Raw genomic sequence first — 24,907 nt, forward strand, 5'->3', positions numbered from 1 at the left:
AAGTCTCCCATAGAAAAGACACACGTAATAACGGTTTGAATCAGGCTTCACCTTTCCTCCCACCTGTCCTCGGCTCATGCATAGCTTCGCTGTGCAGGTTTCTTTCAGCTGATAATATTTCTTTGTCGCGGCTCGTGCCGCTTAAGTTGTTTTTATCGGCTTAAGAAACCTGCATAGATTTAGGGTCCCTCCCTCCTCCCACAGGCGAAGCCTTTATTTCTCATTGAAGTGAGGACTCGGGCGAGCCGGCTAAGAAGGGAGGGGGAGGTAGGGTCGTCAATGCGCATGCCTGCACAGAGCCGGGAATTTTAAAATTCTGATGATTCTGGCGGAAAAATTCCAAACCACACTCAACCTTCAGGAAGTGGCCATATGACCAGGAGTGTGGTATAGGATTATCGCTATAGCTTCGCTGTGTAGGTTTCTTAAGCCGATAAAAACAATTTAAGCGGCACGAGCCGCGACAAAGAAATATTATATCTCAATTCCTAGCCCATGAAACATTCCAAGTACGCACAGGAACAACCCTTTCCTTCCCACACAACACCCAACAATGAGTCTGCCAAGAAGCACCTTCAGCATACTTCTTTTTACCATAACAATCAATGTCGTTACAAAACAAATTCCCCTAAAATAACGCCAGCTTATATGCCGATGATTTAGCCCTGTTCTATGTAGGAACTCACCCTGCTCAAACCAACCCCCTCCAAAAGCAGTTAGCCGTGTTAACCAATGTGCAAATTATGGATTCCCTTTTTCCACCTCAAAGAGTCACCATACACTTCTGTGGAAGATGCTGCTGCAAAGTTATTATCAATACAACTAGGAAACATCACCACCCTGTTGGTAAAACAGACCCGATTTTGGAACTGATCATCAACAATAGACTCATCTAGACTCCCCATCTTAAAAATCTTAACACGAGCTTGCAATGTGAAAAAAAAAATCCCACACAAGTTGGGGAACAGACAGAGTCGCCCTGAAACCCATACCAGACTCTAATTAAAAGTAAACACGACTACGGATGTCAAGCCTAGTCCGCCGCTACGTCCACAGCCACTCGGATTCTAAAACATGTACATCCTTCGACCTACGCCTCAACACAGATGCCTTATGCAGCTATTCACTAAAAACCTGTACGCAGAAAGCAGATACTGTGCACCCACTATACCCTGACTTCACCAAAATATCTATACTAAATTAAGAGTACCCTTAATAACCCAGTTTCCTACATCATTAAAACCTGTACAATTCCACCCAAAATTTTGTAAATATCCACATAATGTCCATCCATATGGCAAAAGAATGGCAGACCTGCTGTCTATACGGGGAATTGGTGAGAAACCCCTTCCCACAATAACGCCTGAGTTCCCTTCCTACTTCTTTCAAGACGCAATACCTCTTCTTAGCCACCAAAAAGAACCTCTCTCTCACCTATCTACTCATTCAACTAGTCAACATATCAACCGACAGCTCTCATGGAGTAGGTTACGTAGCAGTGTCCACAACTAACCCCCCCCCCCCGTATCCTATTTAATCGTACCAGATTAATAAAGTGTTCTGGAAGTAATTTTCACCCACAAAATCTGTTCGTGAATAATCCAAAACTTCACCCAATTCAAATCTGTATCTTTCTGCTGGGTGCCTTCTTACGTTGCCGTTCAAAATGTAGCATACACCCTCTCTATGCTTTCTTTCCACTACCAGTGACAGACTACCCAACCCTTTCATCAGCTATGTTGGCAAAAACACTGTGAACAACAACCAACCACACCCTTATAAATAATCAAACCCCACATACTTTCAAAAAACCGACTTTTTGAAAGCGCACTTGTACGGTAAAGAACTGGATATTCACGATTCTTCATAACCACCTCATAGCAGGAAATACCTACCCATATACACTCCATGTCCAGTTTACACAATATTCATCAAAAGTCACATAGGTAGAAGTGCCTGTAAATCACAGTTCATAATAATGAACCTTAAATTATCCATTAGATTAACATTTGTCATCTAACTTCCTCGTAACAATAAGTAGGCCCAACTTTAGTAGGGTGAATGTCTGTCTCTTGCTAAAACTGTCTCTGCTCCAATTACAGCAGCTTAGAATATCGAGGCCTGTTGGTTCCAAATGTGGTCTGAAGTATATATGACGTTTTTGTTGAAGTAATGCTAAAGAAGCTTTGCGGCGGTAGCCATAATGAAAAGGTGGGTATACTTCAGCCGGGAAGGCGTGCAGGTTGAGACAGGAATAATGATGATGCGGTCATAATGACCTACGTTTACTATGGACCGGAAAAAGGACTGCGGTCCAGCATCACGAGCATCCCTTGAAGGAACAAGAGAACTACCTCTAAGATCTATATCATCCGGTGGGAACCAGGGTAAAACTAGTCAAGTAAGTGTTTCAAACTTCCCTTGCAAGCTGAATGAGGGTTTATGGGATTATGGGAAGGCTTGAGATTAGAATGCTATAACAAAGTTTTGACTCTCCAGCTCAAAGTATGCTAGGCAAGTCAGGGTCCATTCAGATTACATGGTCATTTTCCTATAGATGGATAAATTTTTACTACATTCCCCAAGGTATGCAAATATCAAGATTCAGCAGTTAGGTAGCACCGAATCTGGGTGATCAAAATGGTGTGGTGAAGCAGAGGCAAAAATGGACAAGCCTTTATCTGTAAGGTTTAGACCACTGAGATGTGAATACGACTTATGGGTGAAGCAAACATTAGGTACTCTGTGATTTATGTATTTCATCTAAACATATACAACAGTACTTCAACAACTCAACAATAATTTAAGATAAAATTCTTTGTAGGATACAACAAAGTATTAATGTGCAACACATATACGTTTCACATACAGATTATTCAGATTTAGCAACACAAACACCCGAAGCAAACTAGGCTCAGGAATGCCTTACAAGACAGTGGTTTCGGGGGTATTTCTTGCAGGATTTAAGAATCTTTCGGTTGAATAACAATATATACAGCTAGAGGCCCATTGTTCTGTACTGTTATCACCAACATGGATGTCGCTGGGCCTTATTCTAAAGATTATCTAACCAAGATTAGAGAAGTACGACATATTTTGACCTCCAGCTACCCAAGTAGCCACCCCTGGCTCAAAAAACTGGCACTCCAGCCTATGGGTGGCACAAGCTAGTATGGGCCTTGTTAATTAAATGAACAGATCCCACTTACCATTTTCCTTTGTTAGTTCTTTCTTCTTCCGAAAGCACTGTTTCCCTACCTCAGTGTTCACATGTCGATTTCAATTTTGTTTCAACTCTTTTAGGAGATAATGAAGCGAAGGAGAATTGAGATAGCGGTCCATAAAGATAGAGGCAGACGTGGGTCGCGTTGTGCTTCAGATTTTATGGTGTGGGTTGATCGTTCTTGCAGTATACGCCGTCTAAAGAAAAGATAGAGATAGGTAGTAGGGTGTGAGTTGAGTGTAGCAGTTTCGTCTTGACACTCAAGTTTCGGGGGGGGTAAGGAGGTTATCTTGGCGAAATACACACATCAACACGAAGAAGAAAAAAAAACTAACATTGTCCTTCAGTGAAATCTGAGATTTACAGATCAACTATGTCAACATTTGCAGTGAAGAGGAAGGAGGGGTGTGGCTTCCTGAACTGAATAAAATCGTCTGGCGACAGCTGGACTAGAAACATGGTAAAATGCAACGTAAGGGTTAATCTAGTTATGTTCTAAATAGGTTGAAACTTCTTACTGCTAAAATTCTTCCCAATTAAATAAAATTACATATCGGTAGCTACAATAAATATTGTGTCGTAAGACGCAACGATTTGGCCATACCTTTCTCAACAGCTGCAGTCTCTTTTTTTTTTTTTTTTTTTTTGTCAAACTATGCAGATTCAACGCCCCTTTCAGATTAAATTCTTCCTTCAGTTTCCACCGTCTGAACTAACTACTGTAGCTCGATACAACTGACCCTAAGCTGTTGTGAATCTGTCAAAGCTAATTCGTAGCCTTGCATACGGAACTCCACTTAAGAAGGAAGGATAGAGGGGAAAAAATCCAATAATTTCTCCTATCCTTAATAGTTTCTTTTGATGCTTGTATGATAAGATTTTACTGCGATATTGCCCCCAAAGGTAGAAGCTTTGTTTATTGCTGACTCAAGCTGCACCCGACATCCGGCAGCGCAACCTATCCGAACTATCATTAAATCAATACTGTTCCTTGTCGAATGACAGTGATATTCACCTGACTCCCAACCAATGAATTCGCCATGTTTCTGGTTGTCTTCTTGAAGCCACTTCTCAAGGGGGCTGAAGTATTCCCTGATAGCACTAGCGTCCATCTTAGTTTCGCCAGTTAGTGCCTTCATAGCTTCGGGCCAAGGTTTAGAAGATCCAAGCTGCAGCATGTCGCTGTGGGAAGGAACAATTCAATTTGATTATAGCAACTAAACCCATAATGTGGCCCACGATTAACTTTTATTAAAGACATTAGTTTTGTTGCTGGCATCTTATCACTTACCCGAGTGCATTCCCAGCTTCGGTCGACTGATATATGTCGCATTTGTGCAGAGGTTTAGTGGGGTCGTTGGGATCGTACTGGCCGGCCTTCAGACACAAGGATTTGTGGAATTGGAACTGAATCACGAAGCTAACGAAATATCTGTAATAAGAATGGATGTTTAACTCATCTAAGGGTTCGTGTACGACCATTACCCAGAGTCACTTTTTTGAAAAGCATAAACGTAGTCGCATTCCTAGGAACGCACCTGACGTAAGGATAATTAGCGGGGATGTGGAATTTCGAGCCAGGGTCGAAGTCAGCTTCGGTACGCACACTGGGAGGTCGTATACCTTGAAGATCTTCCCTGAAACGAACGAAAAAGAAAAATACAAGCTATTCCCGTTTAAATATGAAACAAAGATTTAAAATATCAGCAATGTATGGGAATTCCATGCACAGTAACAGCCAGACACTTCGAAACCATGTTCGTGGGGTCTTGCCCAAAAGAAAGGCAAGACCCCACGAGACCCCATGCAAGTAAACGAGGTGAGAAATATTTGTCTTCTAGGGTATGTGTTAGACATAACGTTTTGTCTTCAGATCTAAGAACAAAATCTATGGGTCGACTTTATTTTACTAAGTTAATATGAATGTTCTTTATGCCCTTAAAAGTAGTATTATATCAAATGGTATCTTTAGAAGGCACATTTTCAAACTACTCTGAAATACATTGTGCACGAAATTTCGGAAAAAAGTGGTGGGTCATGAGTCGAGTGGCGTGGGGTTTTTTTTCGCGATTGGTACGACGCAGATCTGCGTTTGTATCCAACAGCTACTGATGCCTTGCACTGGCTTCAGAATTCCAAGCATACAAAGCAAAGATGACCTTAGTTGCAGTTGTCTCCTGGTTCGAGCTTATTTGTAGGGGTAGGGATTTAAAAAAATTATTACCTTGATAAAAGAATGACAATACGATACAAATTTAGGGTTTCTTACGTGAGACAGTTTGTATTGGTCGGTCGCAACAAAAAGGATAAGTAAACCCGAACAACTAAACCTTAGATTTCCTCCAAGGATTATCCGTACAACTTGAACGGCTTGTTTTCAGACACAATGCGAAATATCTAAGATGATGCCTCAGTATGTCATCTGTTTACGAAACTTAAAATTCAAGCAATTCGCCTGGAACAACATCCTATTTGCACACATTTTCCCTTGACTTCGTTCCATTTCACCTCAACTTCCACCAGGCGCAGTTCCAGTCCTTCTCCTTGGTCTTGCCGCTGAAGACATCCCATCGCCAAAGATCCATCAGGTAACCGAAAGGCAGGAAGACGATCTTGTCGAGGGCCATGCTCATCAGGAAGTTGATGTCAGCCTGTGGGTCGTCGTGCACCTCCTTCAGGAGGCCAATCTTGTGAAGGTGCTTCGGGGTTGCCACACTCAGGGCCAGCACGTCACCGACAGCTTCGTGGAAACCTGGAGGAGATACAGAGTGGTGCAGGGTGAACGAGACAGTCACAGAAGGAAGAGGTGAACGAAGGTGAAATACGGTCATTTAGTTAGTTTAATTTGGCTTGTAGGGCTGATGTTAAGATGGGATGTGGCGAGTTCAGAAACTAAACAGACTACCTGAGAAGCCAAGTACACTGGGGTCATCACCCACTTTATCAAACCGGTGACATGAGTGTAGACCAGAATGCAACAGTACTCTAAATATACGGATTTAGTCCACGGATCTGGCTAGAAATCTCCAAGGTCACCGAGTCTTAAAATTGTTGCGCGTAACGTTTCGTGTACAAATGCTTTCCCTGTCCATGTAAAGAAATTATAGCTCAGTCACCATGGTTTTTCCTTCATTAATCAAGTATTTAGAAGAATGAATGGTAAACAGTGTTTACTAAAACAAGGTATTCATTTATTTGTTTGGTTTTCCGGATTGGTGGTCTTTTCTACTTGATTGTGATTGTGACAGGTGGTTCTCTATCCAGTGTTCAGCGCAACTCGTGATAAATAACACTGGTTTACAGAGAAACTGAGGCAAGCATAAAAATAGTTGTTATAGCCTAATTTTGAGGTGCTGATTTCAGATTTAAAACCAGTTTTCACTCATCACTTGTAGTTTTTTAGATATACTTGTATACATGTACATAAATGTCACAAAGGGCGACAAAAACGGGACCCCAAAAGGGGACATTCCTAAAAAAAAAAAAAAGAAGAAAAGTCATAAGAGGGTCTGGGAGTTTTCCAACCGGTACCCTAAGGTTTGCATCTTTTAATGTGCGTGGATGTGGTACAGATGAGAGTAAAAGGGAAGAGATAGGCAGTATGTTTGTGAGAAGAAACATGGATGTGCTAGCTTTGAATGAAAATAAAATGAAAGGAAAGGGCAACTGTGAGTTTGGGAGTGTAGCTGGGAGGTGGTCAGGAGTGAAGAGGGGACGAGGGAGAGAAGGGGTGACTATACTAGTAAGTGAAGAGATAAGGGTAGTGGAGTGGAAGGAGGTGTCATCAAGGTTGATGTGGATGAAAATGAAGCTGGGAAGGGAGATGTGGGTTTTTGTAAGTGCGTATGGACCTGGTAGTGAGAAGATCATAAAGGAAAGGGAGACTTTTTGGGTAGATATAAATGAGTGCATAGAGGGATTAGAGAGAAATGTCAATGTAGTTGTATTGGGAGACCTTAATGCTAGGGTAGGAAATGAACCAATAGACGGAGTTATTGGGAAGTATGGAGTTCCAGGTAAAAATCGTAGTGGAGAAATGATGGTGGAGATGTGTCTTGAAAGAGAGTTGACGATAGCAAATACAGTGTTTAGGAAGAAAGTTTAGCATAAGTACACATGGGAGAGAGTGGTGGATGGAAGGGTGGCAGATAGAGCGTTAATGGACTATATAGTGGTGACCAGGAGTATGGTAGGAACAGTTAAGGAGAGAGTGGGGGAATATCAGATCATTTTCTGGTGGAAGGTCAATTGAGAGTGGAGAATAGGTGGAGAAAGAGGAAAAGGGCAGAAGGTAGGGAGGTACTTAGAGTGAACTGCTTAAATGAGAAAAAAAAAGGAGAATGAGTATAAGAAGAAGCTGAAAGAGGAGTGGGAGGGAGTAAAGGATAGAGTGGAACTAGGAGTGGAGGAGGAATGGGGATGGTTCAAGGAGGGAGTCATAAGGTGCGCAAAGATGGTGTGTGGAACAAGGAGGGAGGGAGGAAATAGAAGGAAGGATAGTGAATGGTGAGATGAGGAAGCAAAGAAATGTGTAGAAGAGAAGAAGCAGGCATTCATAGATTGGCTACAAACTAGGACGAGGGAATCGTATAAGAGGTACAAAGAAAAGAGAAGGGAAGTTAAGCATAAGATAAAGGAAGCAAAGAGGAGAGTAGATGACAGAAATTTTTGAAAGCAATAAAAAGACGTTTTGGAGGGAAATTAAAAGAGGAAGAGGAGGCGAATCAAGTAGGGAAGAAAAGATAAAAGGTGCAGATGGAGAGATGATAATGGAAGAGAAGGCAGTGAGAGGAAGGTGGGCAGAGTATTTTAAGGAGTTGGCAGATGTGAAGGAGGACAGGAAGGTAAAAGTAGTTGCAGTGGGAAGCGCTAAGAAAATGAGTGAGAAGTGAGGAAAATGGAGGAGAAATAGGGAAGGATGGAGTGAAAGCAGCTGTTAAGATGATGAGAGCAGGTAAGGCACCTGGTCTGGATGGATGCCATGCAGAATGTCTAAAGAAAGGAGGTACAGTTGTGGTGGACTGGCTGGTGAGGTTATATGATGTTTGTTTAAGAGAGGGTAGAGTACAAGAGGACTGGAGGAGTGCCTGTATAGTTCCGCTTTGCAGGGGAAAGGGGGACAAGTGTGAGTGTGGTAGTTTTAGAGGGATCAGCTTGTTGAGTGTAGTTGGGAAGGCTTGTGGGAGGGTCTTGATTGAGAGGATTAGGAGAGGAACAGAGGGAGTAATTGGTGAGGAACAGTGTGGGTTTAGGACAGGTAGGGGTTGTGTAGATCAGATTTTTACGGTAAGACAGATATGTGAGAAAGCTATAGGAAAAGGTAAGGATGTTTATTGGGCTTTTATGGATCTGGAAAAGGCTTACGACAGGGTAGACAGGAAGGCACTGTGGGAGGTATATATGGGATAGGAGGAAGACTGTTAAGAGCAGTCAAGAGTTTTTACGAGAATAGTAGAGCTTGTGTTAGGATTAGAAATGGAGAGAGTGAATGGTCTGAGGTAAAGGTGGGACTTCATCAGGGATGTGTTATGTCGCCCTGGCTATTCAATCTTTACATGGATGGGGTGGTGCGAGAGGTGAACGCAAGGGTAGTGGGTCAGGGGTTGGAGATGATTAAAAAAATGGAGAAAAGTGAGAGGTGAGCCAGCTGTTGTTTGATGACGACACTGCGCTTGTAGCAGGATCAGAGGAGGGATTGAGGAAGTTAGTGATAGAGTTTGAGAAGGTGTGTGATAGAAGAAAGCTGAAGATAAATATGGGTAAAAGTAAGGTGATGAGATGTACAAGGGGAGAGAGTGACAGCAGGTTGGAAGTGAGCATCAAGGGTGAAAGACTGGAGGAAGTGGATAGTTTCAGATACTTGGGTGCGAATGTGACAGGAAAAGGAGGAGTGGGGGTGGAGGTAGAATGTAGATTGAGAGAAGCGAGTAAATACCTTGGTGGATTGAAAAGTGTAATGAGAAATAGACATCTAGGAATGGATGCTAAGAGGAGGTTATATGAAGGAGTGATTGTGCCAACAGCATTGTACGGGGCAGAAACCTGGAACATCAGAGAGGAAGAGAGAAGGAGTTTGAATGTGTTTGAGATGAAATGTCTGAGAAGTATGATAGGGGTCACTAAGCTAGATAGAGTGAGAAATGAGGAGGTGAGGAGGAGAACAGTGGTGGAAAGGGAACTGGGAGATAGGGTTGATGAAAGTGTATTAGGATGGTTTGGACACATAGAAAGAATGAGTGAAGAAAGATTAGTAAAAGAAATGTGGAAGGCAGAGGTGGATGGAGTGAATATGAGGGGGCGTCCTAGAATGATATGAGATGGATGGGGTGAAAGGGGCATTACAAAAGAGAGGAATGTCTGTTGAGGAAGGACGGGAGAGGATAGAAGATAGGGGTGAATGGAGAGAGGTTGTGTATAGATGATGCTGTGATGCATGAGAGGGAGTGGGTGGGGGATGGGGGGTGAGGAAGTATGTATGAGAAAAAAATTGACGCAGCCCGAAGGGATTTCTCCCCGTCTTCTCCTTTTCTGCATGGGGGGACGGAGAGGGGGGGTCGCCGAATTTATGAAGTGGCCTTGCTGTGGATGTGCTGTGTCTTGCGACACTGCTTCTGACCCAGGGCAGTGGACAGGATGCAGGGATGACCCGTCATCCAGGAGGTGACAAGATAAGAGGGAGGGAGGAGGGTGGAGGGGAGTGGAATATATAGGAAATGGAATGGGTGGGGGTGATTTCTATGCCTTTTTCTTTTTAGCTGCACCGTGTAGTGGTAAAAAGCCTTTGGTATATGTTTATTTTTTTAGAAATTTTGGAAACTTGTCTTTTTTAGAAAATTTATATGTCCTATTTTTACTAAAAGCATCTGGCAATATTGACATGCAATGCGGGTGGGTACACAAGTAGCCTACTGGCAGTGAGAGCAGGTTATTGCTGCTCGATATTCATGTTACACAACCATTCTTTTTTATGTTGGATACATGTTTATGTTATGATTTTGAGACAATTCACATACCCATATACAGTATATGATCAATGTTAATTTTGTTTTCCAGATTTTTGTGAACTGATACATATCTCTACAATGGCTTCAAAACACCGAAGATGCATCAACAAGGCAAATTCATTCTGCTACGTTGCACAGCGCCGAACAATTACTTCCCTCCTAAGAACTGCTTACTTTCATTATTTTGACTGTAAAATTGGAGATCAGGACAAATCCTGGGCCCCACACATCTGTTGTAAACCCTGCTACAATGGACTAACTGCATGGTTTATTAACGGCAACAAAGTGGCCTTCAACTTTGTTGTCCCGATGGTCTGGAGAGAGTCACGAAGCGATGCAGATGATTGTTATTATTGTCTAACAAATATAACTGGCTTTAATACTTCTAGAAAAAAAATCAAATATCGCAACCTTCCCTCAGCTATGAGACCTGATCCTCACTAAGATGATCTTCGTTCCCACACCTCCAGCAAATAAGGATCTTCTTCCTTCATCAGACGAAGAAATATCTTCTGGGGAAGAATCTGCCGAGTCAATTTCTTCTAAAGACAATGTCTCTGTTTATTCAGGAGCAAGTGGCAACGAGCTCTACTGGATCATGCAGGAAGACCTGAATGACTTTGCCTGTAATTTGTATTTATCTATGCAGTAGTCAGAGCTCCTGGCATCCCGGCTTAAGCAGTGGAACCTGGTCAAGGATCACCGGTTTCAGAACACGGAACAAAGACCTCACTTCATTATTTTGGTTTATTCACCTTCCTTGGTTTCCCACACAATCCCTCAGACTGGCATCTTTTCATAGACTTTTCCAAGAAAAGTCTCAAGGTTGTGCTCCTGCACAATGAGAATAAATACCCCAGCATTCCCATTGCCCATTCAGTCCACCTGAAGGAGTCATATGATAATATGGAGTTCCTTTTAGAAGCTGTCAAGTACAACCAGTACCAGAGGAGTCTCTGTGGTGACCTCAAAGTCATTGATCTCCTTATGGGTATTCAAGCGGGCTTCACAAAATACTGTTGCTTTCTCTGTCTCTGGGACAGTCGGGCTGTATCCAAGCACTACAAGCAAAGGACTGGGGAGCTAGGAGCACTTTCGTGCCTGGTGTCCAAGAAAATCCTCTGGTGGACATGAACAAGGTGCTTCTTCTTCCTCTTCATATCAAGCTTGGTTTAATGAAGAGTTTCGTGAAGGCCATGGACAAAAATGGCGCTGCCTTCCAACACTTGTGCACTCTATTCCCAGCTCTGAGTTCTGCTAAGCTCAAGGAGGGCATCTTCGTCGGACCTCAGATCCGAGAGGTGCTGAAGGATATGGACTTTGAGGAGCTTCTTACCTTAAAGGAACTGAGAGCATGGGAAGCATTTAAGTCAGTCTGCAATGGCTTCCTTGGTAACACACGGGTATCAGATTACCAAGAGTGTATCTAGAAATTGTTACAGTCTTATGAGGATATGGGATGCCGAATGTCACTCAAAATTCACTTTCTCCACTCCCACCTCAACTTCTTCCCTCTGAAGTTCGGGGCAGTGAGTGATGAGCATGGAGAAAGGTTCCACCAAGATATTGCTATGATAGAGAGCGACTATCAAGGCAAGCGGAACCTCAGTATGATGTGGGACTTTTGCTGGATGTTTTTGTGTGATATCTTGGAGGCAAAGTACACAAGATCATCCAAAAAACTCACCTCTAACTGTCTGATGTACTATGATTTGTGTGTATTGTATTATCCAAATAATTTAGTTCCATCAATTTTTTTTTCTGTAATGTGTCTTTGTAACAGATGTTATAAACATATATCTTAAATCTATGTGTGGTATGGTTAAAAGGGGATATGTGAAAGCAAAAAAACTAGATGTGATAGAGCAAAACTGTTCAGAAATTTGAATCCACCACATCAAAATTAGTATAAAAAAAAAACTATTCACATCCTTGCCTCAGAGAAAAAAATATAATCCAATGTAATCAACAATATGAAAAATAGCTCATCACCTGCCAAGAACTATTGTTAAACATACCGTCATTTTGTAAACAAATACTATAACTTTTCAGACATGCATCATTAGGTAACTGTCGATGGCATTTGTTACATCCAGGTAAGTAAATGATGAAGTCATTGGTATTATAAAGTCAATAATGCTAATGATACTATATGTAATATTAATGGGCGAGAAAAATGCTACAAAGAGTGTCGAAAACACTGTTCCAGAAAATATATCCAGTAAAAGACAGAATGTAGTTCGCAACATGTTGCTTTTAACTATGAGCATCATTAAATCTATTTAGCAAATTAATTTTCTCCGCTTCTTAGATGCACCAACATGTCTACACCTTACACAGCTTGTGCCAAGGTTTATTCCCATTCTCACTTCCGGCGATTAGTTCATGCGTACCCGGTGTGTACTAACCTGGGTTGGCTCCTGTCCTGAAGACTATAGGTTGGTGTTTGTACTGGAGATAATACTGGATATGTCCCATTTCATGGTGAACTGTGACCAAGTCCGACATAGTTATGTCTGTGCACTGCTTAATTCTGTAAAAAGGCCCTGCGTATCAACAAAAGTGGAGAGAAAAATGGTGGTCGAAGTGTCGGGTACATCGGTACCCATGGAATACTCCTGGCACAGCTCCAATTATGCCTGACAGTTTGGCTAAAATGTCAATATAGAATAGAGCATAGAACAAAAATGTAGAATTGGTGACTAAAATGAAATATTTTACTTACTAGAGAAGGTGAACAAAGACCTAACTAAAGAAATAGAAGAATTAAAAAGACAGTTAAAAGAAGTAAAAGATGAGAATGAGGAATAAAAGAGGAATAATAAAGAGAATAAAGAGTCCATAGCAAAAGAAGCACAGGTTTGGAAAAAATCCAAGAGAACAGTAAAATTGCATTTACTGACATAATAAAACAGCAAATGAAAGAACAAACTGAAGACTCAGTTATTAAAGTGATAAGACAGAAGGAGAATATAGTAAGAGACTTAGCAGATAAAAAGAAATGTATAATTATATTAGGAATGGAATAGAAACATAACCTAAATAGAACCACAAGAATCAAAGAGGAAAAAGAAAAAGTAAACAGTTTAATAGAATTAGTTCAGGAAGATGAACCTGAAATACTGAAACAAATTGAAGAGATGTATAGGCTCATAATATAGTACAGATAAGACCAGACTAATTAAGGTTAAATTCAGGTCACAAACGACGGCAGAGAATATCTTAGCAAAAACAGGGAAACTAGCAGCAAGTGAACAATATAAAAAGGTATGATTAAAAAGAGAAATTAATAAAGAGGAAAGAGAGGAGGAAAAACTGAAAAGACAAGAAGCTAAGGAAAAAACGAGAACAGAACAGAGACAGAAAAAGAGAAATTCTATTGGAGAGTAGTGAATATGAGAATGAGGAAGTGGCACATAACAGAGAAAAACAAAAGGGAAACAGAAAATACAATGGAAATAGCAGAAAATTAAGAGTGTCTTACACAAATATAGATGGATTAATAACAGGATTGAATAAACTGAATGATTATCTGAAGCAAAAAGAACCGGACATAATGAGAATTGTAGAAACAAAATTAAAAGGTCCACTACCACCCAACAGTGTAGGACATGATGCATATAATTATTGGATTAGAAACAGAGAGACAAAGCAAGGGGTGGAGTTATGTTCCTGACTAAGAAGGATATAAACGTGAGGTGTGTCACATATGGAAAGAATACAGTAGAGATGATTATGATCGAAGTGGAAGATAGATATAAGAAGAGCAGAAAGTTTGTGATATATTATGTGCCTCCGAAAACAGCCTCGTGGGAAGTGAGTGAACATAAAAGTATGTTAGAAGACACAAGAATAACATTAAACAAGATAATGGAAGATGGAGGAAGAATAGTTATGATGGGCGACTTTAATTGCAAAGAAGTCTGCTGGGAAGAGATGATAGTAAAGGGGTGAAGACGACTCATGGAGAAATGTTCTACTCGAGATGATTATTGACCATACAATGACACAATGGATACAAGAGAACACTAGGTATAGAAATGAAGAACCATAGAGACTAGACCTAATAATCACATCTGAACTTAGAATAGTAGAAAAGATTGGATATAAGACACCAATAAGTAAAAGTGACCACATATTGATTGAACTAGAACTAAATGAGCAAAAATACATGAAAAGAAATGAACAATATAGAAAAGGAAGAACGATGTATGAAAAAACAAATTTTGATTAAATAAGAGAATTCTTTCAAAAAGAAAACTGGGAAAGAATATACAAAGAAGAAATAACAGTGGAAGAGAAATGGAATATTTTGACAAAAAAATATATAAAAAAAATGGAATGGAAAAGTATGTCCCAAGACAAAAAAAAAAAAAAAAAAAGAATATGTAAAGTGCTGGTACAACAAAAGTTGTAGGGAGTTAAAAGACAAAAGAGATAAAGCTTGGACCAAATGGAAGAAACACAAAAGACCTGAAAAATGGAAAATATATACTTGTTATAGAAATGAATATGTACAAGTGTGCAGAGAGGAAAAGAGAAAATATGAAAAAGATGTCATTGAAAAATGTAAAGATCAACCAAAACTATTTTACAGATTTGTAAACAACAAACTGAAAAACAAACAAGATTTAGAGAAATTAAGACAAGGAGGAGTTCAATACACAGAGGAAATAGAAATGGCAGAAATTATGAACAAGCATTTTAAATCAGTGTTTACAAGGGAGAACATACAACCTGGAGAGATCGAATGGAAAGAGAAAGTCCCCCTATGAAAGAAAAAGAAGTAACAAAGAATGAAATAATGAAACACTTGAGTAATCTTGATGTCAGAAAATCGCATGGACCAGATGAAATAGCAAACTGGATTTTGAGAGAATGCAGGAATGAACTGGCAGACAAAATACATAGCATAATAAACAGTTCCTTGAAAGAAGGAAAAGTTCCAGAAGATTGGAAAAAAGCAAATATAGTACCTATATATAAAAGGGGAAATAAAGAAGACCCTACCAACTATAGACCAGTCTCTCTAACAAGTACAATAGCAAAAATTTGTGAAAGAATTATCAAAAGTAGATGGGTCAAGTATTTAAAAAAAAAAAATGTGCTAAATCCAAGGCAATTTGGATTCAGACAAGGACGATCATGCGTCACCAATTTAATATGTTTCTATTCAAGGCTAATAGATATAATACAAGAAAGAGATGGATGGGCTGATTGTGCATTTCTAGACCTAAAAAAGCTTTTGACAAAGTACCAAATAAGAAGTTGCTTAAGAAATTAGAAACTGAAGGAGGAATACAGGCAAACTGCTTAAATGGATAGAAGACTTTTTGCAAGAAAGAAAAATGAGAGTAGTGATAAGAGACAAACACTCAAATTGGGATGAAGTAATAAGTGGTGTTTCACAAGGAACAGTTCTGGCCCCAATAATGTTTGCTATATATATTAATGATATGAATGAAGAAATTGAAAGTTATATGAGCTTCTTTGCAGATGATGCAAAACTGTTAAAAAAAAGTGAACACGGAAGAAGATTGTGAGTCACTACAGAGTGATCTCAATAAAGTGTGGGAATGGAGTAGGAAGTGGGAGATGGAGTTCAATACTAAAAAGTGTAGTATAATGGAATTTGGAAGAAGCAAAAAAAGAATAGTGGATCATATAAATTGGGAGAAGAAGGAATAAAAAAAAGTTGAAAATGAGAATGACCTGGGAGTCATTATTATGAATAACATGTCACCTGAGAAACATATAAACAAGATTTTTGGAGAAACTTATAATTTAATAAGAACAATCAAAGTGGCAATTACATACCTGGATGAAGAAATAGTGAAGAAAATACTAATCACTTTGATAAGACCAAGACTGGAATATGCAGCAACGATGTGGTCACCAAGTACAAAAAATGTATAACAAAACTTGAAAGAATACAAAGTGCAATTACAAAATTGGCACCAACACTCTCAAAACTATCATATGAAGAGAGACTAGCAAAACTTGAGCTACAGACACTAGAGCAAAGAAGAGAGAGAGGAGATTTGATAGCGATTTACAGAATCATGAAAGGCATAGAAATTATTGATAGAGAGGATCTAATCAAATGGGATGATAGAAATACAAGAGGACACGGAAAGAAAATCAAGAAAGACAGCTATAGAAGAGATCTGAAAAAGAACAGCTTTCCTCACAGAGTAATAAACATTTGGAACAAGTTAGATGAGAAAGTGGTGTGTGCAAAAACAATACATGAATTTAAAAATAGTTTAGATAAAATGAGATATGAAGACGGGACACGACGAGCATAGCTCCCCTTCTCGTAAAATACAACTAGGTAAATACAACTATATATATATATCACGTCATTTCATAACTAGCACTTTTGTCTGACCATAAAAGCACAATGAATACAATAGTACTATTGCTATGCCCAACTGCCCAACACAACCATTGTGAGTAAAGAATGGTTCTTACCTGAAGTCGACGCCGTTGCAGAAGTCCCAGGCAGAAGCATGGCATACGATTTCGCGGTCTTTCGGCTTCTCGATGATCGAGTGATCCCAGAACTCCTGCGGCATCTTTGTCTGGTTCAGCGAGGTGAAGAATTCTTCTGACAGTTTGAACATGCGCAAAGGAGTGTAGCTCTGGAAAGAGGGAGAGCAGGGCGGTTTAATAGGTATTGTTCGACGGAGGGATGGATGCCTGCAGCAGGATTGGACAGGGTCTTGATACAAGATCCATAGAAACCCCGAAGTGTCGGAAGTTGTAGGAACGAGGTCACCCGGCCCTCCTCATCTCGCCAGCACAATGTGCAGATTGCGATTCACCCTGCTGCAGGACCGTTTCATTCAGTTGAACCAAAAGCAAACGATACTACAGTACCACGTGTTTGTAACAAATTAGCGCTGTTGAAAATTGTATCCTGGCTGGGGTGGGTGTTGAAGGGGTGATGGGTAGTAACGACAAGCCCGATTAGGAGGACGGAAATTCAAATGTGAAGAGAGAGGGAGGCGGACTCTGTTTCGCATTTCGAGGTCCATGAATTCTATCTTTGCTTACCTGTGCCTTCATTTCATCCGTAACGTCAAGAGAACCCTTGCCTTCATAGGGCGTCATCATGGAATATACTTCGCTCCAGCTCTGCGCCCACATGTTGCCGAGGAGGTGGGCAGGGATTGGCCCACGGAGGCTGATTTTGCTTTCAGAGTAGATCTGCAATCGGGTGAGAACAGGTCAACTTTACCACTGCAGATCTTAGTTCCATAACATTTAAGATTATTTGACTTTGTCTCTGTTTGTGTGTGTGTGTGCGTGCGTGTGTGTGTGTGTGTGTGTGTGTGTGTGTGTGTGTGTGTGTGTGTGTGTGTGTGTGTGTGTGTGTGTGTGTGTGTGTGTGTGTGTGTGTGTGTGTGTGTGTGTGTGTGTGTGTGTGTGTGTGTGTGTGTGTGTGTGTGTGTGTCCATGAATATGTATACTGAATGAAATAAAGCAACATCAAGTAAATTAAGTGAACGAAAAAAGTAAACCGAAGAGGTTGAAATGGGGCCGACCGGTCACTACAAATACCACAAGTATATCAGAACTTCATAAGAAAGATCCTTTATTTCAGTTTCTTTTAACACATGTCCATGCCCCTCTTCGTTCCTTAGACTCACGAAATGCGCATATCTCACCTCTCTGAGCTTCCTCCTGACGTAGGCATGGAGCTGTTGGTAGAGAGGCTTCAGCTGGATCCAGATATCACTCAGGTCTTGGCGGAAGGTCGGGGACTCGTAGGGCTCTAGCCACATGTCTCCCATGTTCTTGAAGTCTACCGAGTAACGAAACACGTGTTCACTCGCACCGACTCTCTTCAAGAGAAGACTGCTTTGGTACATATTGTTTTGCACACTTGAGTACATACAAGTATATAGAATTACATACCTGAGCCTGCACCCACCGAAATACAAGAACGTGCAGACATGTGCATGCATCATATAGATGTCCGCAAGCACACACGCAAACACAAACACACACACGAACAGACACGCACGAACACACACGCACGAACAGCCATGCACGAACACACACACACACACGTGGTCCAAGACCATAGTGAATCACGTACATACGAACACACACACACACACACACACACACACACACACACACACACACACACACACACACACACACACACACACACACACACACACACACACACACACACACACACACACACACACAAAAGAGATTTGAAAAAGAACAGCTTTCCTCACAGAGTAATAGACAGTTGGAACAAGTTAGATGAGAAAGTGGTGTGTGCAAAAACAATACATGAATTTAAAAATAGTTTAGATAAAATGAGATATGAAGACGGGACCCCACGAGCATAGCTCCCCTTCCCGTAAAATACAACTAGGTACAACTAGGTAAATACACACACACACACACACACACACACACATACACACACACAATTGGCAGTGGAAGAAAATCTAGCAAAAACAAGAAAGTTAGAAATAAGTGAACACTATAAAAGTATATGGATAAAAAGAGACATGAATGATGAGGAAAGAGAAAGAGAAAAGACATTAAGAAGCAAAGTAAAAAAAAAAGAAAAAAGAAAAAAAAAAAAAGGAAAGGCCGAAGACCGAGAAAACGAAATTATATCGGAGTGTTAGAAATGAGACTGAAAAAATGACATATTCAAGAAAAAGAAACAAAAGTATCAGAGAACGAGATGGAGAGAGTAGAAAATTAAAAGTAGCTTATGCTAATATAGACGGATTAATCTCAGGGTTAAATAAACAAAATTATTACCTATCAGAAGAAAAACCAGACATAATGTGAATTGTGGAGACAAAATTAAAGGGTCCACTATTACCAAACAGTGTTAGACATGGATTATATAATAATTGGTTTAGAAACAGAGAGGAGAAACAAGGTGGAGGAGTCATGTTCTTGGCTAAAAACTTAAATGTGACGAAAGTTACATATGGAGAGAACAGGGTGGAGATGATCACAATAAGAGCTGAAGATAGTGACATGAAAAGTAGAAAGTTTGCTGTGATTTATGTGAGATTATTCTAAAATGTTAGAAGATAGAAGGCTTTCATTAAATGAGATGTTGAAGAATGGAGGTAAGTTGGTACTTATGGGAGATTTTAACTACAAAGAAATATGCTGGGAAGAGATGACAGTGAAAGGTGGAGAGGATCAATGGATAATTGTATTGATATGACTATAGAACATACAATGACACAGTGGGTAAAGGAAAACACTAGATTTAGAAATAACGAAGAACCTTCGAGACTAGATTTATTATTTACGTCAGAACCTTAAATTGTGAATAAAATTGAATACAAGAAACCAATTGGGATTAGTGACCTCATATTACCTGAGTTAGAACCAAAGGAGGAAAGATATATAGAGAGAAATGAGAAATACAGAAAAGGAAAGAGAGTTGAGAAAAATTCTACGATGAAGAAGCACAAGTGGAAGAAAAATGGATGATTCTGATGGAAATCTATAAAGAGGGAGTGGATAAATACGTCCCAAAAACAAAAACAGTAAAAGTTGTATATTAAGTGCTGAAAGATAGAAGAGATACAGCTTGAAAAAGTGGAGAAAAGACAAAAAAACTAGAAAGCGGCAAATATATATCAATCAAAGAAATTAATATGTAATAATACGCAGGGAGGAAAAAATAAACTATAAGACAGACATAATAGAAAAATGTAAGGATCAGACAAAAATATTCTATAGATATGTAAACGGTAAACTAAAAAACACAGGAAATAGTGAAAACACGTCAAGGGAACATAGAATACACAGGAGATACAGAAATAGCTGAAGTTATGAGCAAACACTTCAAGTCGGTTTTCACTAGAGAAAATGTACAACATCAAGATGAAGGGAGAGAAGTTAACCCCCCACCACCACCACCATGAGGGAAATAATAGCAACACGAAAAAAATAATGGACCAAATAATGAACCTTGATGTCAAGAAATTGCACGGCCCGGATGGAATCGCCAACTGGATACTAAAGGAATGTAAAGAAGAACTAATAGACAAACTATTGAACATAATGAATTGCTCACTCAAAGAAGAAAAACTACCAGACGACTGGAAAAATGCTGATATCGTCCCAATATATAAAGGAGGAAACAAGGAAGACCCAACAAATTACAGATTGGTTTATCTTACATGCACGGTAGCCAAAATTTGTGAAAAAGTATAAAAAGAATAGATGGATGAAACACCTGGAGGAAAATACTATACTAAATCCGAGACAATTCGGATTTAGACAGGGAAGACCATGCGCCACAAATTTGATCTGTTTTTACTCAAGACTACTAGATATAATGCAGGAAAGGGACGGATGGGCTGAATGTACTTTCCTAAACCTACAAAAAGCTTTTGACAAAGTTCCACAAAAAAAAAAAACTATTAAGAAAACTGGAAACCATTGGAGGGATGCAAGATAAACTACTGGAGTAGATGGAGGACTTCTTACATGGAAAAAAATGAGAGTAGTGCTCAGAGATAAAAGTTCTACTTAGGAAGAAGTGATTAGTGGAGTTCCACAAGGATCAGTATTGGCTCCAATAGTGTTTGCCATTTATGATGACGCAAAACTGTTGAAGAAAGTGAGTACTGAAACGGATTGTGATTCACTGCAGAGAGACCTGAACAGGGTTTGGGAATGGAGTCAGAAGTGGGAAGTGAACTTCAACATTAAGAAATGTAGCATGATGGAATTTGGAAAAAAGTATAAAAGGATATCAGGACAATATAAAATTGTCGAAAAGGAAGTAATGAAAGTGGGATCTGAAAAAGACCTGGGAGTAATCATCACAAAGGATATGTCCCCTAATAAACAGTTAAAGAAAATTGTTGGCTAAGATCGATAAAAAAGGCTTTTACTTACTTGGATGAAGAAATGGTTAAGAAAATACTAATCACTAATTGGCAGCGACAATATGGTCACTCAGTACTAAAAAGAATATAAGGAAAATTGAGAGAATCCAGATAGCAACTACGAAGATGGGCCCAACACTATCAAAACTGTCATATGAAAAGAAATTGTCAAAACTAGAATTGCCGACTCTGGAACAAAGGAGAGAAAGAGGTGAATTGTTGACCATCTACAGAATCATGAAAGATATGGAAGTCTTTAATAGAGAAGACTTACTAAACTGGGATAAGAGAAATACAAGGGGACATGAAAAGAAACCCAAAAAGAAGTTATAGAAGAGACCTAAAAAAGAAGAGTTTTCTCCACAGATTGGTGGATGCATGGAACAAAGTAGACGAAATAATACTGTATGCAAAAACCATACATGAATTTAAGAAAAAAAAAATAGACATGGCGAGATACAGAGATGGGACACACGAGCGTAGCTCCCCTTCCCGTAAGATACTAGGTAAATTAATACACACAACTGAACGAGGAGGAATGCCGAAATGTAGTGAATGGCATGTTGATCTGTCAGATCGAAGCCCTCTCTCTCCTGGATGGTGAAGTCCAAATCCCTTCTGGTACCTACCGTTCAGCTGTGCAGCTTTGTTGGACAGGTCGACGAATTCTTTGTACATTTTTCGCATTTTCCCCCCGGTAACATTGCGCCATCTCTCCCAGTAGAACTGTAGTTCATTGTAGTCGCGACTTTTACGGAGGACCCGTTTCAAATCTGTTTAGAGGGATGTCCTAATTAGATATATATCTAGTGCAAGGAAACTGTATTTTGTGGCTATGAAACCTGTCATACTAATGAAATTGTCGTAATCATGCGTATTCACGTAGTTTGATATATTCATGCAAATATGTTTGCTCCAGATGGCTTCATGACTAGATACGTTACCATCCACATATACATGCATATATTTCATTCTTGTTTATTCATCATTACTTAATTAAATTTCTAACTCACACACTACTTATAGGTATTTCTGTGTTTTAGCATGGAGGGAACTTGTACTGAGCTTAATACGTAAAATATTCATAACAGTCGCAAATGTTTGTAAAGTATTATATTCATTCTTTGCGTACTTAATTCGTCTGAAGAGCAAGATTTTTTGTAGTTTATTTATTCTATAATGTATCTCACGAAGGATTTTGACAAATGGAATATGAAATATCTATAACTTAATTTACTGTTTTAAAAAATAATTCTGTAAACTGTTACAATATATGTGAATGTGACTGGTTTTCCTTTAAGGGTGGTAAATTTTCTAAAACATGCATAAACATAGACTCACCTGGTTCGAGAGTTAAGTGACACAAGGACAGGTCGGCGAAGTCGCACACCTTGGCAGTGCTGTAAATGGTCGTCATGTCTGTGACAATTCCATTATACTGTCGTGAGAAAAAAAAACATGCAGTTTTGAAAGAGGATGGAAAATGTGACAATTGACTTACGTATTGTATTTTGTGAATATGTTTGTAACTAATATAGTAGTCCTGTTGATACAGCCAAGGTGCTAGAACCTTCATCACCTAGATGACAGACTGCATTGGTTTCGTTATGGCCCATGCCAGGTGACTTTATTCAGCCTCTAGCAGGGTCTCGTTCTGTAGGGGTGAGGACCACTATCTCCGTCTGCCCCTCCGGCATGCCGAAACCCTTGTAGATTTTGTCCTCTGTCAGCCGCGCCGGGTCAGTGCAAGCACCCCCAATCTATTCCTCCTTCCAGGTGAATCAACCGGCGAGAGGAAGACGTTGTCAATTTCTTTGATGTGCTGACTGACAACAAGCCACCCACCCACTCAGTGGAATCGCGTCACATCACCTCATCACCCTCGAACTCTGATAAAAACTCTTAGTGTTCGATCGAATGAGATTCGCTGAGCGTATCACCCAGTGAAGGGGTTGATCGAGATACCCTTGACCTCTCTGCCGCAGCGTAAGAAATCTTGGAATCGGCACGAAATCAAACAGATATCAAACGGATATCAAAAGGAAAAGAATTGTCTGGAGTTTTAATTAATTTTTGTAATGAACAAGTACTTTTTTTCTCTCACAAAGCATGGTGCCTAGTCATATGGGTCTCCAAGAGAAAGTAGTGTCTTCCATGTAAACTTCGACAATGTGAACTTCTGGAATGAAGGTTGGGACCACTCCCGTACGGTGCACCCAATCCCACCCCACCCTCGGGCCTGCTCAGTTCAGCACGCATACGTTGCGTAGATTGCACGTTCTTTAGCCCTGGGGGGGAAAAAACCTACGTTTTCACCATGTCATCACTGTTGATCGCAATTTGTTCCTGGCTGTACAATTTGATGTAAAAATTAACACCAATACTATTTCATACGAAAATAAATGAATAAATAAAAATACTATCCTAACAACTGTTTCCTTCATGGAGTTTATAATTATGTCAATACCACTCATGACAATTCTAAGTACCTATATATTGTTTTTATCAGATGTACCTTGTCCAATTCCGCTGTAGGCAGGGCAGCCGTGCCGAGAATGGACATCTTGACGAATTTCCGCTTCAGGAAAGGATCACTCAGTTGATTCCATCGATCTTTCCATGCCATAACCTGTTCCCACCTCTGTTTCTCCCACTCCGCATATTTGAGGGATGCTGCCAGCTTGAGAGAAAAAAAAACAAAATGTAGAAAGTAGGGTCTTAGTATCTTACTAGTATAAATGGAAGAGAACATGAAATTTTGAGGATGTAGGAGGATGAGATCAAGCACATCTTTGAAAGTGTGCAGAAGAATTATGCAAATATTGTTCAGTATCTACAACCTTACTGACCTCTAGTGTAGGGGTTGGGGACAATAAATTTTAGCATTCCTTGGGACAACACAGGTGGGGCGTAATGTAAGATGTAAATCCTTGATATAAAGCTACAGAAAAAAAGCAAATGATGACAACTATATACATGAACTCTGTGTGTCCACGAAGAGGAGGGAAAGTGACAGGGAGGCTCCTTTAAATTATAAACCAATTTCTTTGACCACTGCCGTAGCTAAAATGTGAAAAGAATTTATGTAAGAACAGATTGAAATTACCTAAAAGAAAATATCTTTGTGGAAAACCGATTCGTCTCTTGAAAAGGAAAATCGCATGTTTACAATTTCCTGTGTTTGCGTTCAAGAGTAATCAGTGTGCTCCAAGAAAGGGATGGTTGGGTGGACTACGTTTACTTGTATCTGATGAGTTTGATGAAGAGGAAAGAGGAAAGGAAAACATAGAATGGAGGAAAGCAGGCGGGTTGGAGAAAACTGCGGGAGAGGAAGGATAGGGGGAAGAAAGAGAAAGAGAGAAAGAGAGAGAGAGAGAGAGAGGTGGGGAGCAAAGAGAAGCAAGGGGCGCAAGGGTTTGGTATTTTAAGCATAATATTTGTATTTCACTAGTGTTTTTATCCTTGGGGACAATATCCCACCGAAGAGATGGAGCCGTAGAAATGGTAACGGAGATTTAAGAAGGGTAGGGTAGTAGAAATAGTAAACAGTAGGGAAGGAAGGATAGAAGAAATTAAAAATCGATCAGCATTCTCCGGCTTGGAAAAGATAATTTTGACAATATTGAAATTGACAGATGATGTTGCCGTTTCAAGGGAAATGCGTTGCACGGTGGTGGTGGGATGAGGTGTTCACGCTAGATCATTCGCGACCTTTGCCCTCTTTGATCGAACTTCCAGGTCAATTGTTTATTGCCAAAAGCTGCTGTACGTGGTCG

General features: G+C 39.9%; 1 protein-coding gene across 1 annotated transcript in view; it reads right to left on the reverse strand.

The window, feature by feature from the left end:
• Positions 1 to 2,746: 2,746 nt before the first annotated feature.
• Positions 2,747 to 24,907, reverse strand: part of LOC143040494 (angiotensin-converting enzyme-like) — a 25,440-nt gene continuing 3,279 nt past the window's right edge. Inside the window, exons 3-14 of the mRNA XM_076211586.1 lie at positions 23,647 to 23,811; positions 22,473 to 22,569; positions 21,761 to 21,904; positions 17,901 to 18,037; positions 17,287 to 17,439; positions 16,702 to 16,871; positions 12,636 to 12,760; positions 5,732 to 5,975; positions 4,762 to 4,860; positions 4,515 to 4,655; positions 4,239 to 4,405; positions 2,747 to 3,420 (exon numbers count right to left, since the gene is read on the reverse strand). Coding sequence (XP_076067701.1) covers positions 3,383 to 3,420; positions 4,239 to 4,405; positions 4,515 to 4,655; positions 4,762 to 4,860; positions 5,732 to 5,975; positions 12,636 to 12,760; positions 16,702 to 16,871; positions 17,287 to 17,439; positions 17,901 to 18,037; positions 21,761 to 21,904; positions 22,473 to 22,569; positions 23,647 to 23,811 — 1,680 coding nt within the window. The 3' untranslated portion in view covers positions 2,747 to 3,382. The remainder of the gene's footprint in view (positions 3,421 to 4,238; positions 4,406 to 4,514; positions 4,656 to 4,761; positions 4,861 to 5,731; positions 5,976 to 12,635; positions 12,761 to 16,701; positions 16,872 to 17,286; positions 17,440 to 17,900; positions 18,038 to 21,760; positions 21,905 to 22,472; positions 22,570 to 23,646; positions 23,812 to 24,907) is intronic.

Source organism: Oratosquilla oratoria, chromosome 28 (assembly GCF_046742065.1).
Source record: "Oratosquilla oratoria isolate Oo_2021 chromosome 28, ASM4674206v1, whole genome shotgun sequence".
In the NCBI taxonomy this organism is placed as follows: Eukaryota; Metazoa; Arthropoda; class Malacostraca; order Stomatopoda; family Squillidae; genus Oratosquilla; species Oratosquilla oratoria.